At 56.5% G+C, this 19,753-nt stretch overlaps 1 protein-coding gene across 1 annotated transcript in view; it reads right to left on the bottom strand.

Annotated features, from left to right (window-relative positions):
* Positions 1 to 18,065, bottom strand: part of LOC112120401 (carbonic anhydrase 15-like) — a 37,166-nt gene extending 19,101 nt beyond the window's left edge. The window contains exon 1 of the mRNA XM_029912623.1: positions 18,008 to 18,065. Coding sequence (XP_029768483.1) covers positions 18,008 to 18,065 — 58 coding nt within the window. The remainder of the gene's footprint in view (positions 1 to 18,007) is intronic.
* Between the last annotated feature and the right edge of the window lie 1,688 nt (positions 18,066 to 19,753).

Raw genomic sequence — 19,753 nt, 5'->3', positions numbered from 1 at the left:
AGGCAAATTACCAGGGAAAGCAACAGCTCCTCCAGCTTCTCCCTGCAGAACAGGATGGAGCAGGCTTGTTGCTAATAAGTGTGCAGGATGTGATTGCCAGGGCCCACAGGGGTCACTCGCCTCCTGCTGCACACAGCTGGCTGTCACCTCCCTCGCCCTGGCTGCAGCCAGAGCTGTCCCGTCCATAGGACAGATCAGGGCAACCGCCCTGGGCCCCACGCTTCGGGTTCCAGGGCAGCCTGAGGGGTTAGCAGGGGGCCTGGCACCAGCAGCAATGAGCAACCCGGCCCCAGCCCACCCCACCCCTCCGGTTCTTGGCGTCGCTCGGAGGAGGGGGCGGAAGCCGGAAAAAGGCAGGGCAGGGGCTTGACAAGTGGTGTGGAGTGGGGGCGGGTCCCGGGCCCCCTAGGGACGACCCTGCCTGCAGCTGATGTTTCCAGGTAAGATTTGTGCTGAGCCCCCAACCCATTCATTTCTCCAAACTCCGCTCTGCCTACGCTACCACCCCTCCCAAAGATTAAAACAGCTGTTGGATGCAAGAGCTGTCAAAACCCCCCTCCGTCACAGCTCGTATTGTATTTCCACGCCTGAGCACGCAGGGCCGAGACGTGCTCTGAGCCCCGCAAAATAGTTGTTTCTAGGTGCGCCTGAGCAGAGGGCATTCAGCTGGTGGGCACCAGGGCATGCAGCACCCGCCTCGCCAACAGTGTGGCCCCTGCCCGTAAGCCCGGAGCCGACTGCCTTGACAAGGCCTTGACATCATTCACGTAACCTAGTCTGGCACATTCTTCATTGCTCAGGTCTCCAGCGAGACACACCAGAGCAATTAACAAGGGTCAGTGCCCCGCTGACCCCAATCTCTGCGCCGACAGCGCTGGCTTCATTTGCAGCATGGCCTCAGCGCGGCAGGGAAGTGCAGCACTGCACACTGCAGGAATGCAAAATAAGGCAAGTGACTGGAGCCAGCACTTCCCCTCCCTCCCTCCCACCCCCACCAGCAGCCCGGCCGAGCACTGTCCGGTCTGCATCCTCCCCTTCCAGGCCATCAATGCTTAGGCAGGGGACTAGGTGGGTTCATAGTGTCTAGGTAGGTGTTCAGGATGGGAGGCGTGTGGGGAGAGACTGTACGGGGTGGCAGTTGGAGGGGAGGTGTCCCAGGCTGGGGGGCATACAAGGAAGGGTGCATGGGGAGGCGGATGTGGAGGATGGGCAGGGAGCGGCTCCACGGGGTGGTGAGTACACACAGATGGGACGTGCATGGAAAGGGGCACCCAGGGAGCCGGGGTTGCGGGGGGGCGAGGCACGGGGAAGGGCACACGGCGACACGGTCACCAGGGTGCATGCGGGAGAAGTTTCTCTCCTCTGAGCTCTGATGGCCAAACTCAGCCCTGGCAGACGCTGCGTTAACTCAGCCCAAGTCAAGGGCAGCGTGAGGCCCACTTACGCCGGGGCTGAATTGGCTGCTGAAGGTTCCGCAAACACCCTGAGCAGGGAACTCTGCTCCCCGTTCTCCCTTTCCCTGTGCTGTGCGCTATCCCACCCTAAGCACAGCCGCTGAGCCCCGCCCCGGGGCTTTCCCACCGCAGGAGCAAAGGGGCCGGCCCAGCTTTCACGAGGGCGACACGGACAGTGCTGCTGCATGGCTGGTTGCTCACAGACAGACCCAGTGCGGGCTCTGCTCCCTCCCCCCCTTTGCCATTGGTTCTGCTCCCCGCTCTCCCCATCAAGAAAAGCTAAAGACCCTTCATGTTTTTTTCAGGGCCCATTTCCTCAGACAGGCAAAAGTCCCACTGACACACCCAGTGATACATCCAGAGTCACCAATCATCTCAAAGGATGCTCCGCACCCTGTCCTGACACCCCCTCAGCATGGGCCCGAAAGCACAGCAAACTCAGGGTGTGTCGGACCAAAGGGGAGTGAACCCCGCCATTTATCTCGTCGTTTTATCCTGCGTCCCCCAGCGTGGTATTGGAGAGCTTTGCATGTTTACTCCAGGGTGCACATGAAGTTTTCTGTATCTCTCTGCCTAGCTGTGTGGGGGGGTATAAGAAAGCCAGGAGAGAACACCCTTCCTCAGCCCCCAGCCATTGCTTAGGTTGTGAGCTCCTTGGGACAGGGACTGTCTCTTTGTTCTGGGTTTGTACAGCACCTAGCGCAACAAGGTCCTGGCCATGACTAGGCTCCTGGCACTACGATAAATATAAATAATACGTGATATCCTCCAAGGGCTGTGAGCTTGAAATGCTGCATCCCGCTATGGGGCTGACTGTGCCTCTCTCTTCCAGCTGTGCTCAGGTAGAGCAAAGAGTCATAGCTACAGGCCAACTAAACTACTCCTGAGTTATCTAAAAATATCAGTCCTGCCCCTACCGCCCAATGCACTCTGAGGGGACATGCCAACCACACGTCAAGCACACTGACATCCGGGAGGATGAGAAGCCCAGGTGAGCCCTGTAGGGAATCTGTCCCAGATCTAGATGTGATATTTGGAAAGAACACTCTTGTTTTAAGGACAGCCTTTGGCTTTTATTCCTGTCCATCAGCTCAACAGTGACAATGGGGCCAAATGAAGTCTTTCCACCACATTCTGTCTTGTACCAGCTTCACAGTTCTGTTCATCTTTAAACCTTTTTGTTCTGTGTCATTTTTCACCATGTCTATCCAATGCATCCTCAGTCTTCCCCTGTATCTAGCTTTTTGCACTCTAGTATGTATCACCATGTATAGTATGCTTTCTGGGTCAATTCAGGTCGTGTGTCCGAACCACCCACAGTCATCTTTCTTCGGTAACAGGGTTATTACTTGCTTAGCTGTTTTCTTCTCACTTCATCTTTTGTTTCGTGTTCAAGATCTCACAATCAGTAACTGAGTCATTAGAACCTACAGTCCTTGTTTCCTCATTACAAGGACATGCCTTGAAACTCTCAGTGTTCCCCTCAGCGAGTCCATTTCTTCAGTCAACACCTTTCGTTCATTGGCTTTCCTCACACTCCAACCCATAGAACAGCATTGGCAGGACAACTGTCTCACATATGCTGATTTTTGCTTTGATTGAAATATCTTTGGCCTTCCAGATGTTACAGAGTTTTATGAATGCAGTAGCAGCTAGTTCAATCCTTCTTTTTATGCCATCTTCACGGTTTCCATTCTTCAGTACCTCCAAGGTACACACATTTTTTCTAGTTCTTTGTCTCTGGGTTTTATCTTTACCTCTCTTTCGTGTCTTCCAGCTGCCAACATTTTTGTCTTCTCTGTGCTGATTTTCAGTCTGACTTTTTCTGATCCACCTTGTCAGCTATTCTCTGTAAATCCTTCTTGGTCAATACCATCTGCAAAAATAAAGTTGTTCACTGTCCTCCCACACAACATGACGCCTCCCATTGCATCTCTCAGTGCAACAGCCACTACTGCTTCCAGTACCAAGTTGAACAAATCTGGTGTTAATGTGCATCCTTGCTCCTAGCTCATCCTGACCCATTCCACCAGATTCTTGTCTATTCCCACCACACTCATCACCTTGCTGTAGATGTTTTTCATCAGCTTGATCTGTTTCTTGGGGATGCCAGACATTCTCAAGACTAGCCATAACCTTCTCTGCCAAATGCTATCAAAAGATAAAGTCCTTCCGATTTAGGGGCAGTAGACAGGTTGTGATACCTTCAATTAGCAAAGTAAGTTCATCACAGTGGTTGGTCTAGTCAGGAATTCAAAGCACTGAACAATACACACTCCTGCCATTGCTACAAACTCCCATGTTTGTGCTGTTACTCACAATTTCTTAAGAATTCATTCATTCCGCCCAAGCACCCACCCCACATACACACACACACACTCTCTCTATGGACATGATCCAAAACCCATTGAAGTCAATGGAAAGATTCCCATTGACTTTGGCTTTGGATCAGGCCCTCTAACCCCACCTGTCCTAGCCCAAGCTAGTCTATAATTCCACCAGTTCTCAATTTCCAGCAGATCCTAGAACAGTGGGATCACAAATTCCAGTCGGGTCCTCTACGCACTGCACTCAGATGACCCGGACCTGAAACAACCTCCAGTAATGCACTCAGAGCATTCCCAGGCATCTCCATTTGCATGTGGTGAAATCTGCATGAAAATGTTCCTTTGCATTTGCAGACCAAGTAATCAGAAGCCTAACTAGCCAAACAATTCACCTGAGGATTTAGCTGGCACATTAATGGGAGGCCATTGTGTTCCTTCTGCTGCCCACTGTGGCAGAGCATCCATCGCCCTTGCAGGTTCTTCTGTGAACTCCTGCAATAGTGACTTCAATTCTCCAGCATGATCCCGACAGCCCAACAGGGAAACCTCCTGTGCTTTGGAGGGGCTTGAGTTTGCTCTGACAGGAGCAGAGCTGTGCTGCAGGCCAACTTCCCTGTTTGTAGATATCCTGTGACACTGGACATCTGCTGATCCCCTCGGCAAGGAACAATGACCTGGTAGGGGTACTGTGCAAAGAGCCACCGATCCAGACAGACCGAGGACACATCTGGGTGCTGAATGCACAATTTCAAGGGGCTCTGAAGTTGTCTAATTAGGTGCAAGTCAGGCAAAGCCAGAGCAGCAGCAGTGTTACATCTCACACACACCATTCCCCACCAGTAAGGGCCTGTACCTAGGGGAAGTTCAGTCTTTACACCCAGTTCAGTTCTTGGCTCTTCTACCGGAAGTGCCAAATGCAACAGACAGACACTTGCCTGGACTGGAGCAAGTGTCAGCCAGGGAGCTAGACTGGAGCTGTCAATCATACATTGCCACAAGCCTCCAGAGCAGTTTCCTGACTCCGGTCACTCACGGACCTCCTGGGATGGCTTGGAACCAGTCACTTGGCAGTGAGAGCCAAGAAATCTCAGTGCCGACCCCTTGAGTCCCCCACCCTGCACTAGGCAGCCTTCCCAGTGCACAGCGATGTGCTGCAAGGTCCCTCATCTTGCAGTCTAAGTGGCTGAGCAAAGGCTCTACAAACTTTTTGGCCCAAGGGCCACATCTGGGTATGGAAATTGTATGGCGGGCCATGAATGCTCACGAAATTGGGGGTTGAGGTGCGGCAGGGGGTGAGGGCTTCAGCTGGGGGTGTGGATTCGGGGGTGGGGCTGGGGATGAGGGGTTGGGGGTGCAGGAGGGTGCTCCGGGCTGGGACCAAGGGGTTCGGAGGGCAGGAGGGGGATCAGAGCTGGGGCAGGGGGTTGGGCGCAGGAGGGATGAGGGGGGCAGGCTCTGGGCTGCGTTTACCTCAAGCAGCTCCCGGAAGCAGCAGCATGTCCCCCCTCCTGCCCCTACGCATAGGAGGGACATGCTGCTGCTTCCGGGAGCTGCGCGGAGACCTGGCATGCATGGAGCCGGGCAAGCCCCGGACCCCGCTCCCCAGCTGGAGATTGAGGGCCAGATTAAAACGTCTGAAGGGCCAGATGTGGACCTCAGGCTGTAGTTTGCCCACCCCTGCTCTACATCCAGGTTTGTGGGTTTTCAGGCTAGTCTGGCCAACCGCAGCTGCTGCACCATTTAAAGTGTCCACGTGTGATGAAGAGCAGTAGGAGCGGACGTTGAACCAAATGGCTCAGAGGCTCGGCAATCAGATACGGCTCTTCTCGCCTGGAGCGCACTGGTCCCACGGGTCAGTAGTTCCATAAACAAAAAGTATTAGCAGCTGGGGTCTGATCAGTGCCTTCAGTGAAAGGAGTTGGGAGCCTGGCTGTTCCTGTGTAACCTCAGCACTGACCTACACATTTATTGGCATCTCCGGCTGAGAAGCCAAAGCTTGGCTGGGCTGTGGAGGCAGCTCTCCCCCGTCACACCAGACATGGTCCCTGCAGATCAGATGTGAGGTTCATTGATGGGACGGGGCAAAAGGCTCACACGGCCTCTGCCTACGTGGTACTTGGGCACAGCAAACCAGCCTGCAGAGCTGTGAAGCCAGCACCTCTCACAAGGACGCCTCAGAGAGCTTCAGGCTCAACCCCAGGAGCTGCTGGCAGGACATAGTCCACGCCGGAAGCCTCCTCACCTGGTGGGGCAGGAGTCCTGGTCTCTAGCGACTTGAGAGCCAGAAAACTCAGTTCTGGATGCATCTTGTGGTGTCTAAATGGAAGCAGAGCTCTTTAGAAGATCTGCCCCTAGCAACTCCCCCAAGGTCACCCGTAGCAGAGACGCGCATTAAACCCAGAACTCCTGCATCCCGGGCCAGCACCTTAACCACTCTTACTGCCAGGCACCTGCTGAGTGTTGTTATTGCCAGTAGCAGAGCTGGGCAGCAAATGGAAAATATCACAAATATTTCCATGAGATTCAGTTGGTCTTTCATTGAAATTTCATTTGCTGACATTTTCCAGCCAGCTCTAATTAATAACGAGAATGAGCCAAACCCCTGAACTCCATCACTGGCCTGGATCCGCACTGACATCAGTGGAGTTACCGTGAATTTACACCAACGGCAGGGAGAGCAGAATCTGGCCACTGGCTGTGCACTTGATCCAGTCACAGTAAATCCCTAGACACAGCTGCGGCTTCTCCACAGCTTGGCAGGAAACAACCGGGTACGCCGCTTTATGGAAATGAGCCCCCCTCTCCCACTGAAATGATCCTGCTGCCACCAGTCTGCTGGCAGCTCAGCACTGCCTGGGGGAGCCAGCAATTCCATGGCCAGCCTCTGAGCCGGTTGGGGATCAGCACCAAAGCGAGGGCCAGCCACTCGCCCCAGCTGCTACGTCTCTGTCCTGCCCGGCCCAGGGGGGTTTACGAATGGCAGGGGATGCTGGGGCACTCGGGCCCTGCCAGAGGGGCAGGGGCTGTTTGTAGCCCGCAGAGAAGCTGGGAATGCCAGGGGCTGAGAGCAGCAGGTGGAAGGCTCCTGAGCCGCCAGTGCTGTTCGCAGGCAGGTCCTAGGACAGGTGATGCCAGTGTCTGTGTGCCACCCTGCCTGCAAAGACAGAGGGGAGACGAGAGCCCTGCTCCCCGGGTCCGTCTCTAAACCCTCCCAGCCACCTGCCCCCTTCCACACACAGCCAGAGGGGAGACGGAGCCAGCCCTGCTCCCCGGGTCCGTCTCTAAACCCTCCCAGCCACCTGCCCCCTTCCACACACAGCCAGAGGGGAGACGGAGCCAGCCCTGCTTCCCGGGTCCATCTCCAAACTCTCCCACCCACCTGCCCCCTTCCACACACAGCCAGAGGGGAAACGAGAGCCAGCCCTGCTCCCCGGTCCGTTTCTAAACCCTCCCAGCCACACACAGCCAGAGGGGCGGAAAGGGGACGAGCCCCAGGCTCTGGCCCCTGGCCCCAGCTGGAGAAGAGCAGGAAAAGCAGCGGCAGCAGGCGAGGACCGAGGCCAGGTAGCTGCAGAGTCTGGAAGAAGCGAGCTGGGCAGGGGCACCAGGCAGAGTCCCGCTCCCCCCGCGGGGCCATGCCTGGGGCGCTGGGGGGCAGAGCGCCGCAGTCACCAGACAACAGGGCCCGATCCCGAGGGGGTCGCTCGGTCCCGACCCAGGCAAGTCCCCCCGTCCTGTCCCTGGCTGCAGCCGGGGCCGGTCCCTGGAGCCCCGGGGCGCAGGCGGGGGCTGCCCGGGCCGGGGGCTGCCCTGGGCGGGGCGGGGGCTGCTCACCTCCCGGAGCGGCGCGGAGCACCAGCGGCAAAGCGAGGAAAGTTAGCGCCAGGCGCTGCATCCTCCGGCCGGCTGCTGTCCCCGGGGCCACCCCGCGCTCTGCGGCTCGCGCCCAGCCTCGGCCGTCCGGGGCGCGAGGGGATCCCGGGGCTGCGCCGCCGCCTGCGCGCGGCTCTTAAATATTCAGCGCCGGGAGCCGGGCTGAGCTTAACCCCTCGCGCGCCGGCCCGGCCCACCTGCCCCCGCCGCGGGGGGTGACCAGCTCCGCGGGGCGGGGCGGGACGGGCGCATGGCACAGGGGAGCCCGGCAAGCCCCGGCCTCCCCTCAGGGGCCACTGGAGCGTCGGGCTACTGCAGAGAGACATGGGGGAAGCCGGGAGCCCAGGCCAGGGCCCCTCCTCCCAGAGCCCGGCTCCTCGCTAGCCACAGGCTATGGTGCCCAGTGGTTAGATCTGCAGCCTGGCCACCAGGACTCCTGGGTCCCACCTGCCTGCTCTGCCCGCACCAGGGCTGCAGGGCTCTGGCAAAGCCAGTCACTGCTGCAGCTGAGCGGGGGCCTGTGCCCATCAGCACGACCCTTGACCTGCGGTGCTCCTAGGGGCTTACGCCCTTCCTGAGCCCCTGCAGCCAGACCCGGAGACATGCCAAGGATCAGCCTTATTTTGAACAGGGGCATGGCCAGGGCCTCTCTAGCTGCGTGTCCCCCACACTAGTGACCACACCTTTGCGCAAAGCAACGACTCCCTTCTTAGTAAACGGGGGCACCGCAGGATATCCTAGAGTGCCACCCCCTCCCCACCCAGCAAGTGCCTGGAGGCCAGGCCAGAGCTAAGATAGCCGCTCCTAGGGTCAGCACATTTCCATGAGCTCACTGGACTGACACCCCACTTCTCTGTCCCTTGGATGGGCAAGCTAGACACAACAAATTTGCCCAAGGAGCAGGGGTCTGCCGGAGAGGAGAGCGAAAGCCAGTTCCTTCCCCAAGGCAGTGTTAGCCCATTGGGGGCCTAACAGGAAGGAAGAGTTTGTGTGTGTGCGCGCGCACACACCCCCCCCCAAAGCAAATAAGTGGCCCCCTTAAGCAGGGCTACCCAAAAAGGACGGCAAGTGGGGCAATTTGCCCCAGGAGCCCTGTGAGCCCTGGCCCGATGGTGGTCCGGGTCTTCAGCGGCATTTCGGCAGCCGGTTCTTCAGTGCTGCTGAAAACACGGAGCAACTGAAGGGCCCCTCGCCGCCGAAATGCCACCGAAGACCCGGACCGCCACCGGGTGAGTACAAGCGCCACAGCTCCCCCACTTTGCCCCAGGCCCCCTGAATCCTCTGAGTGGCCCTGCCCTTAAGCTGTTCAGGGCTCTAAGCAACTGCTTAGTCTGCCTGTGTCTAGCGCCGACTCTGGCCCTCTAGAAACATCTAACACAGGAGCTATAGCCCCATGTGGACGCCCTGGAGCTCTGACTGGATGGTGCAAGTACAGCCATATAAATAAAACTCTCCCACCCTGGCTCACACCCCATTGATGGGCTGCAGGGGTTAGGCCCTGGCCAGGCCTAGCCAGTGTGCTAAGGAGGGCTGGGGGCAAGGGGGACAGGGCACCATCCCTACAGGGAAGTTGCAGGGGGAGAGGGGAGGTTGTTTTTTAGCGTGTGTTGATTTTAGTGCTAAAGGAACAACCAAGCTGTGCTCATTCCAGTAAACTTGCAGGGGGCGGGGGTTCCTAGGAGAGGTCCAGGCACAAGTGGAGCCAAAAATAAAGGAAAAGGAGGAAAACAAGAGCAATGAAACAGCAAAGACGCTCACTGGGCCTTAGATCAGGGGTGGGCAAACTTTTTGGCCCAAGGGCCACACCGGGGAATAGAAATTGTATGGTGGGTCATGAATGCTCACAAAATTGGAGTTAGGGTGCAGGAAGGGGTGCAGGCTCTGGGGTGGAGCTGGGATGAGAGGTTTGGGGTGTAGGAAGGTGCTCTGGGCTGGGATCGAGGGGTTTGGAGGGCGGGGGGGGGGATCAGGGCTGGGGCGCAGGTTCCAGCTGGGGGTGCAGGCTCTGGGGTGGAGCTGGGATGAGAGGTTTGGGGTGCAGGAGGGTGCTCCAGGCTGGGATCGAGGGGTTTGGAGAGCCGGAGGGGGATCAGGGCTGGGGCAGGGGGTTGCAGCGTGGGGAGCCAAGAGTGAAGCCAAGAGTCTCGGGGGTGCAGGTTCCGGGCAGCACTTACCTCAAGCGGCTCCTGGAAGCAGCAGCATGTCCCTTCTCCAGCTCCTACACAAAGGCACAGCCAGGTGGCTCTGCATGCTGCCCCGCCTGCAGCTCCCATTGGAGCACGTAGAAGCCAGAGTGGGGCTATGCTGCAGCTTCCGGGAGCCGTGTGGTGCGGCCCCCGACCCAGTGCCCCAGCCAAAGCGCCGGAGCAGGGCCAAGCCACATGGTGCAGCTCACAGGCCACAGTTTGCCCACCCCTGTCTTAGTGTGTGCTGGCATGTGACAGCATCACTCTATCTGACCTACAGGCCTCCGCCTCAAAGGAAACTTGCCCAATACTTGGACTGGACAGAGATGCTGGATTCATGGCTCATTACAACAACCTGTAACTCACTAACTCCCCTTTTTGTCCTGTGACTGCAGAGGGGTTAAGGGGCCACTCCGCTGTGAATGGGCCCTTAGAACATGTGCTAGCTACTTATGCTAAATAATCTGTTCCACCTTGCATTGTGCTATGATGCTCTGAAGAACAGCTCTGCATCGCCTGAAAACTTGTCTGTCTCCCCAATGGAAGTTGGTCCAATAAAAGATATTACCTCACTCCCCCCCTCCCCCCATCTCTCTAATATACTGGGACTGACATGGCTACAATTACCCCGCATAACAGACCTGGAAGCCAATGAAGCAAGCCCAAGAAAAATCACTGCTCAGGCTGGTGCTTCCCCAGTCTTCTTCAGTTGCTCCAAAAATCTGGTCAGGAACCTGGAGGGGGACCGGCCTGGCATGAGAAAAACCTGATCATTGATTGTCTTGTCTCAGCATCTGTCTGCAGCTGAGACACACGTGAGGTAATTGCACAAGTGAGTGGTGAGTTAGAGGCTGCCCTCTGCTAACCCACCTAACAAACCACACTAGAAATGGAGTAGCCCATCCCTACTCCCGCCAAGCGCTAATCAGCTGATGGATTTATGTTGCCAACACCCACACTGACAATCTGCTCCCCCCCTCTCTGAGTCATCGGGAGACATACCTGGAATTGTATTTCTATCCCTAGCCCATGGACAACGCCCCTCGTAGGGGCTGAAACTAGGGGTGCTGCTCTGGGTGGGCAAGAAATGAGGCTTCACATCTCAAGAACTGGCGCTCTCAGCTGGAGCTGAGATTCTAAAGGCAGGGAAGCGACCGCACTGCTGGGGAAGCTCTCTGGGGCAGAAGCAAATGAGCCACTGATGGCTACTTAGCGTGACAAGGCGGGTGAGGTAATAGCTTTTATTGGACCAACTTCTATTGATGAGAGAGAGAGAAGCTGTCAAGTGAAGAGCTCAGTGTGGTTCGAAAGCTGGTCTCTTTCGCAAGCAGAAGCTGGTCCAATAAAAGATATTCCCTCACCCACCTTGTCTCTCTCCTATCCTGGGACTGACACAGCTACCACACCACCGCAGGCAACTCACGGCCACAGCCACTTATGAAATAAACATTCCAGGCTTTGCAGGGAGAGAGAGGTGTGTGTGCCTGCAGATGCCATCAAAGCCTGTGAAATTACCCCTCCAGAGAGCCCTTCGCACACTTGTTCTTGCTGCTGGATTCTTGGCACTCCTGGGTCGGCTCAGCCTGCAGTGACCAGACAATTCTGTTTGGGGCTGGGGACCCAAAGCTGCAATCCATACAATCCAGCTCAGTGGATTCAGCCAGACTCATTTAGCCCCACTCGTTCACTGCCCCGGGGAGTGCACCCGGCCTGCCTGGCACACGGCTGGACAGTGCCTAACTTTCAGTGAGTGTCTATGGGGGTTGGGTGCCTAAATTCCCATTAGAGTTTTTTTTAAAAATCTCCCCCTTTGTCAGCTGCATGCAGCAGGTCCCTTCTGAGCAGGTGGCTAACAGCAGCTGCCTCTCAGACCCCCTCAGAGCTAACCGCGTGTTTCTTTAGCATCCTGCTTCGGGGCCCAACCCCCACATCTCCAGCTGACTTTACCTGGCATTGGGGATACTCAGCGCCTCTGAAAGTCTGGCCCTCGGGATTCCTGATGCTCCAAGCAGGGCGTGAAGCTGGCTGCTGACGGGGATTGGCAGCGCACTACCTGCCGCATGTCAGCCCGCAGCCATGATCCAGGGGGAGTTAAACCAACGGGGCTCCCCTCGGAGTCGCCTGTTTGTCAGGGAAAAGAGGCAGGTTTTTTCCTATAAAGCTGGTTTATTTGGTTGGAGCTGGAACAACCCACCTGTTTGAGAGAGAGAGAGACAGACTGACCCCTTTCATCAGCATTCAGCCTCCTCTTTGCATCAGCCCCATGCCTGGCCCTCCGGGACTGGGCCACTCCAACGCTCAGCCGGCCTCCGCAGAGGGCAAATGAGATGATTGACATTCATCAGCAGCTCACCTCGCCCCTGTCGATGCCCCAGTGTCCTCCCACGTTCATCATCAGTTCAGGAAGCATTTGTGTGGGTTACGCTGACACCAGCTCCCTGTTGGGCTGATGAGAAGCGATGCCAGCATGGGAGGACCTGGGAATGGCGGGCGCTGCAGCTGACTTTACAGGGAGGGGTTTATCAGCTCACCAAGGGCTGCTGGCTGTCAAAAAATAAAAGAGAGAGAGAGAGAGAGAGAGAGGAGAAAGGGTTTTATTGTCTCAGCAGCAAGAGATCGTGCAATTGTCTCTTCCATCCCAAATGGGGGATTTTCCCCCTCTGCCACTCACCAGCCAGAGAATTAGCCTCCGGCAAATGCCATTTTTACAGCCACTTTCCCAAGTCCCAGCACACTTAAGCCTGCAATTTGGACTCTCTGATGCTGCAGTAACATCAGGCAGTTAGCCAACAACTGAGGCTGGTGTGACGGAGTGGGCATTTTCTGTAATATTTTGTATGAATATACGGTGTGTGCCTCAGTTTCCCCCTATGTGCTACCTGGTTAATTAGGTGGTGGGAAAAGGTCTTTGCAGAGACCCAGAGATCCAGGAGTGACTGACGCCTAGCTATCTAGGGCCTGGGCCCCCAATCCATGGAGAATCCGAGAAGACAATGGCCACTTCAATTGCCTGGACATTTGGCACCTAGCAACTAACGACCCTGGGTGGCCGACCCTCCATGGGAAGCCAGCTGGTTTGACCAGTTGGAGAACAGGGCAGAGGAGGGGCCAGGTACCGGTGTTAAGTGTGGGCTGCTGGAAGCTGGAGACTCTTGTGAACTAGGACAAGGGAGGGGTCAGAGGGCTCTGAGCTCTGGGCTGACCAAGACGGCCATGCTGTAACTTTCTGTTCTCTGTGCTAACCGAGGACTTTCTCTGCTGTGTTCCAGACATCTAATAAACCCCCACCACCCACCTCCCACTTCTACAATGCTGGCTGAGAGTCACTCCCGCTTAAGGGAAGTGGGGGTACATTGCTCCCTTTGGGGTACAAGCCTCTCTCAGGTGTCCATCTCAGGTGGACTCGCTGAAGGGAGCTCCCAGCATAGAGCAGGGTGCTGAAGACTGTGGTTCAGTCCAAGGAGGCAGTGAAGCCAAGCGGCCTACCCTCGTGGGAGCGGGCGGGCCCACGGAGACTGTTCCAGAGCCCTGGACCTATGGATCCGCGTCAGCGGGCTGTTCTCTCGTAGCCTCGTTCCAGGTCAGCCTGCCAGCAGGACGCACCCGCGCTGCACCCACAACAGGGAAGAGGTTTTCGGTCTCTGGTTCTAAACAGATGTTTCACTGGGCAGCTGCTTCTCCAGCAGCTGTTCAGGAGACACAGACACACACAAGCCTGCATTCAGCCTTCTCTCAACAGCCCCAGCCCTTCCTCCCCACCAACCCCACCCCACAACCCTCCCCCCAGAATGGGGCACTTTGCAGCTAAGCTGCTGCTACATTACTCCACCGCTGGTGTCCTGGGGAGCCCCAGAAAAAGGCCCCCCTGCTCCTCAGCTGTTTGCTGGGGTTGGGTTGGTAGGCCCAGGTCCTTGGTGCACCCCAACGGGCTGAGGTGCAGTCTGAGAGCTGCATTCATTCGTGCTCAGGCATAACTGAGTCTTGTGCTCGGTGATGCAGCAGAGGAGGTCCTAGGCTGGCCTGGAGCTTTCTCTAGTTAGCCAGGGTAGCCGCCCACTGCGGCAGGGGTCAATACCCAGGGATTTCCTTATGGGCACGTGAGCACCAGTGCACGTGCCACACAAGACATAGGTGCGGTCGCTTTAGTTCGCCGCCGCCAGTGGGTATCTGCGCATCATCTGAAAGTGGCAGGGCCCTGGAATCAGGGGCCTGTCAGCTAATTCAGTTATTCAATCAGAAACACCCTCCAGTCTTGACACCATCCCAGTGGAGGTGACATGGGCTGACACACGGCTGCTGTAACTCCACTGAAGTGACTGGGCAGATGTGGTCCCTGGAGTTGGCTTCATGATCTGCAGAGAGATCACCAGGACGGCCTGGGCACCGGGGGCAGACACAGCTTCATGCATGGCATGTGCTGGAGCTGTCACAGCACAGTCGGATTGCTCTCTGGAGTGAAGCCAGAGAGGTTGTTTTGTGGCCCTCTTAGCAGAGGGCTTCCCCGTTCTGCTCCCATGGTTGCATCACGGCATTCTCCCTTGGCCAAGGCCCCTTGCTGCTGCCGCTCAGTGCTGTCCCTTGCCTGACCACAGCGGTCACTGGAGAGCAAGACAAAACATTCTCTCCATGGGGGCTGGACCAGATTCTGAGCCTAGTTACCCCCGTGCAAACCTACAGTCATTCCGCTGAGCTGAACGGGGTCACTCTGCTCGTACAGCTTTGAGATCCCAAACGGGCTCACTGCTTCTTGAGCATTTCAGCCTAACCCAGCATAGCTAGAACGTACCCAGCAGCGTGGTGTCTCAAGGTATTCACCTTCCTTCATACTTCCATCTCTCAGGTACTGTCGTCCCCCCCCCCCCCCCCGCTCATGTCCTTATACCCATGCCAGACGGCTGACAGCCACTGTCCACTTACCATCCCCCTAATGCTGATCCCCCTTTGCAGCTAGAGTTAGAACAGTGGTTCCCAAACGGGTTCATGAAGCCCTGGGGGTTTGCAAAATGTTACAGGGGGTTCTTGGGGTAAAAATTCCCTAATGGCGGACCGAGCTGTCCCTAGGGACCCCTGGCAGCACGGGGCCAGCAGCTCAGAGCCCCTGGACTTCCAAGAGCTAAGCAGATCAAAGCAAGCATATCTATCACACTGAGGAGATTTAAACTTCAAGACACCTTATAAGAAATGGAAAGGGAGGTAGATATTTTTGGCTGTTTTTAAAATTAAATAGGCAGCTAGTATTGTTTTTAAATTATTATGAAGAACAAGTTTAAGCTTTGTTGTAACGCGAGTTATTTGCCTGGACTGCTCAAGACCTGAATGCTTGTATAGGAGGAACTCTGAGTTGGCTTCTTAAATACCTTCCTGCTGTTTCAGATCGGATACTCCCTGATGAAACATAGGAGCCTTGTCTTGTAACAGGCTTATTCAAAGTGATACAAGCTACGAAAGTGAGATCTTGGAAGAGTGTTGCCGTTTTCATAATGTAATAAAAATACTGTAATGATTAATAATAAATAGCGTGTAATAAGTATGTCATAAAAACAAACTTTATATTTCCAAGCTCACTGCTTTATAATTTATACTCCGGTAAAGGAGAAAATCCCTGGAAATATTCATTTTTAGGAGGGGGTTCGCGAGACTGGACATTTTAGTGAAAGGGATTCACAGGTTAACAACTCAGTTAGAACAAGCTCTCCACTGCAGAGAATCCAAGAGGGGCAGAAGAGAGAAGGAAAAGCCGGGCAGCACCCCTGCCCCCACCTCCCACTACCTTGCTAATTACAGAACGTCTCTCTCTTTAGGTAGAAAAAGCTTTTACTGGCAAAGGACGCTTCCTCTGAGCACTCAGCTGGCATGAATCATGCACGGGACGGGCCTGGAGTGGCAGGTGCACACAAGGGGAGGGGGACGGCTGGGTGCCACCCCGGCTTTGAACTCCGTCCTCCAATGCCACACAATGAAAATCAATGAGCCCAGGGAGCAGCCTCCCCCCCCCGCCAGGTTGGGAATGGAGAATGGGAGCCAAAAAGAATGGACCCGTTCAGTCTAAATGTCCCAGTTGTGGGTGGGGAGGGCTGGATGTAGCGACCTCCTGTTTAGCTTGGCTCCTGTGGCGTGGGATAGCTGGTCCGAGCCTCTTCTGTGCGTTTCCAGAGCCCAGGGTGGGAAGAGAGAAAGGAGCCAAGAACAATTTCCCCTGCAGCGCGGCTCTGCAGTCCTGCTGCGATCGATTGGGAAGCTGGGGTTTTCTGCCTGGTTATTCTTAGTGTCTAAACTAACACGCCCCTCCGTGCTCCTTCAGCAGTGCACGCGGGCAGGCCCCGTCCCTCTCACACCAAGGGCAGCGAACGCGCCTCGCAGCCTGTCAATAATTCATAGCCGATGTAGAGCGGCATAAAGCTAAGAGGGAGTTATGAGCCCTGTCTCCTTGCAGGCGGACACAAGGCGCTGGGTCCAGACAAACCTCCCCAGCCACGCGAGAGGACGACAGTCGGGCGAGGCCAGAGACAGCCGCCCTCGGGAGGGAGAGGGCGCTGATGTGGCATCAAGATCCAAAGCGCGGGCGGGGAGATGATCACGTCTGCACTGGCTGTCCAGACGCCTTCCTGCCAGGAACGGCCTCTGGCAGGTGTTCGGAAGGGAGCCCCAGAGGAGAGCCCCCCAGCAGGAAATCCCGGCCTGTGCCCTGTGCGTGACACGTTAGTCAAGATCCACTGATCAGGACTCTGTGTCTTCAGGGGAGAGAAAGGGGCAGCCAGCCTTTAACACCCACTGAACCTCCCTCCAGCCTTGTCCACATACCCCAGGGAGGGACTAACGCAGCCAGCGTGGCTGGCCAAGGGCTGCTGATGGGACTGTGCAAACCCAAGCCTGGAAAAGCCTGCGCCACCCGAGTGCAGGGTAGGAATGGTCTCCAACGATGGAGTAGATCAACGGGCTCAAATCCAGCCCATGCCACCAAAAGCTGCTCAGGTGATGGCTGTTCAGGGCACAGTCTGGCTAACCAGCAGGCAGGCGTCTGGTTCACAAAAATTCCCACCCCCCTTCGTTCACTTGTACTCTCTGAGTGCCAACGGGACATGGCAGGTGAACTCCTTGGGGACTTCTACAGCTGGGTCCTCCAGGCTAGGAGTGAGGTCCAGTAGAGGGGCAGGCTCGGGTGTGCTTTAGCCCGCGGTTACCCACACTGTGCCTGTTCTGGGGCTAGAAGACTCCCATCTCCATGGCTGTCCCAGCATTACTGTCCTGTGGGAAAGGACGGTGCTTTAAAAGCACGGATGGGAAAGGAAGTTCACAAGAGGTGTCCTTCTTGCCTTCCTACCCTGCATTGCTGTACAGCACCAGGCAGCTACTATGTTCCACCCCAGAGCTGGCTGCATTTGCAGGGCAGGCTGATATTTCCTCTCCATGCCCTCTGCAAGGCTCTTCCAGAGTGCAAGGTGCTGCGTAAATGGGAAGCAGGGATCACAGACCCAGCCTCACTAGGCCGGAGCCCAAACCATCTCATCAAATCGCTTGGTTCCCAATCTGGGAGCTTCGCTGCCATCTGCAGCCCATCTCCCCCGTGTCCTGGGAGGAGGGCTGGGCTGGCCGCAGTGGGGAGGGGCCAGCTGAGCTGCTGGGAAGGGGGAAGCACCAGGACAGCCATAAGCTCTGATAACTTAATCACAGACAGGAGCACTGCACACGTACACACGTGCACACCTACCTCTCCAGAGGGAGTCCAGCTAGGGCCCTGCTCCCCTTCAGCCACACCCCCTGCAAAAATGGGGGGGGGCAGTTTGCAACCCCCAGCAAAGCACTAGCCGAGACAGCTGCCCCATCAGCTCCAGCATGAGAGAGAAGAGGTGGGCAAGGGTTAATTGCCCTCCACAGCAGCCCTTTTGTGCTGCCCTGCAGCTGCGGGCGGCTCTCTTCCAAGGGCAGGGCTGAGTACAAAGGGCCTGGGGGGGAGGAGGGGGAGAATCCAAGAGCAGCTGAGGGCCCTGGCAGCAAATTCCCAGCCTAGGATGGTAACAGGGCATTCATGGCCAGTGACTTCTGGTGGCCCTTTTCCACCCCAGCTAGCCACCGTAAGGCCAGGGCGGCCCCCACGTTCATTAGCAGGGCAGCAGGCCGAAGGATGAGCATGACTAGACCTAAGGGGCCGCTGGCTCAGCCAGCTCACCTGGGGGGATCACCACGCTGTCAGGCGGGACGCCGGCCATGCCCTTGAACAAGGGCATTTTGCTCCTCAGCAGGAACGGCTACGTGGGCCTTCAACACCCTAACGAGCAGCCTTCCAAGGCAATGCAAGCGTCCCATGCCAGCCTCGCATCCCATACATCAGCCCGGCATCACAGGGCCTCACGGAGGGAGCAATTACTGCCAAAGAACGGCCCTTTCCCTGCACTGCGCAGGTCGGAACGCACGATTGGCTGCCTGTCTCGTTGCCCTAAAATATCTCCAGCCTGCTGACACTCTCAGCGGCCAGGAAAACAGAGAACGGGGCCCATTACTCTTCTCCAAGTGCTAATATTTTGTGCTTACAACCCTTGGCTTAGATGCCTTTGCAGAGCTATTGCTGGGATAAATATCCCCCGTCTCTGAGCTCAGGGATCCAGCCTGATGGAAGCTTGGCTGCAAACAAACAGCTCTTTGGCGTCAATTTGATCCCTAGGAAAAAGGAAGAGTTGGATTTCCCTTGATAAATACACAGTGATATTCTCCCCCGAGCGCTTTGGGACGAGTCACTGCTGGGGACCAATCCGAACCGGCAGGCCTGCACTTGGCCGCCGCCCTCTCTTAGTGGCGTAAAGCAGGGGCAACTGCACAGATTTCTGCTGAGTTCATCTGGATTTACTCTAGTTAACCTGAGCAGCATTCGGCCCCTTGTTCTCTAGCCCTGAGACAGGTGCACGTCTACAAACAGGAGAACGCCCAATAACTGCACAAGCCATGGAGAGCAGAGGCCATGCTAAGGCAGAGAGCCTGGGGCCTCCACAGCAGTGGTTCTCAACCTGTATGGCCCAATCAGCACACAGCTGCGGCCCATGTGACATGCTGAGGGCCATACGGGGAGTGTATCTATTGTGTGGATGTGGCCCACTGTAACAAGTCGAGCACTCACTGTCGCGGCGCCGCCTGCTGGTCGTCTGGGAATTGGTGCATCCCAACCTCAAAGCGCCTCCTGTTGGCCGGTGTCTCTCCTGCTGTCGCTACTTGTCTTTTCATTATCAATCTCCACCACTTTACTTCAGGCCCCGCGTCCCTCCTGGCCCGTGGCGCCCCCTTCTCCTGGGTACTGCCCTGCAGCAGTACCCCCTCACTCGGGGTCCTCCCCTCCCCAGGGAACCCCAATCCCCTAATCCCACCTCGCCTCAGTGACCCACTGCCAGTCTTCATCTAGCCCCTTCCCTCAGGGGCAAAGAGCAGTCTGAAGTGGCCACTCATCGGCCAGGGTGGTGGACCTTCCCTGGCTGCCTCCCCACAGCCCTGGTACCTCCTCCGGCCCTTAAAGCAAGGCCTCTGCCTGGGGGTTTGCCCGGCTGGAGCTCCTCCTGCCCTTCCCCAGCACTGCGCTGTCTAAAGTACCCTTTTCTCTTTCAGGCAGCCAGGTCCATCTCTCGCCAAGGCTGGAGAGACACTGAGTGCCTTGTGGCCCCGCAGAAGGCAGTCAGTCTAATTTGTTTAAAAAAAAAAAAAAAAAAGAATGGGAGGGGGGAACCCTCTGGTGCCTTCTGTGTACGGCAACAAACCCCCCAAGAGCCCTTTGTCTTTAACAAAGGGAGGAGGTGGGGAGCCAACACCCCAGCTGTGAGCCGTGCAGAGGTGGAAGCTGCCATTTCCTGCTCGGTGGCATGAGGTTCGGTAACGGCTTTCTGGAGGGCTGGAAAAGTCTTGTACAGCGACAGGCGCTAGTCTTCTAAAAAGG

This window comes from Terrapene carolina, unplaced genomic scaffold, assembly GCF_002925995.2.
Source record: "Terrapene carolina triunguis isolate 2854851 unplaced genomic scaffold, T_m_triunguis-2.0 Scaffold234, whole genome shotgun sequence".
In the NCBI taxonomy this organism is placed as follows: domain Eukaryota; kingdom Metazoa; phylum Chordata; order Testudines; family Emydidae; genus Terrapene; species Terrapene triunguis.
This window is presented reverse-complemented; position numbering and strand designations above follow the sequence as displayed.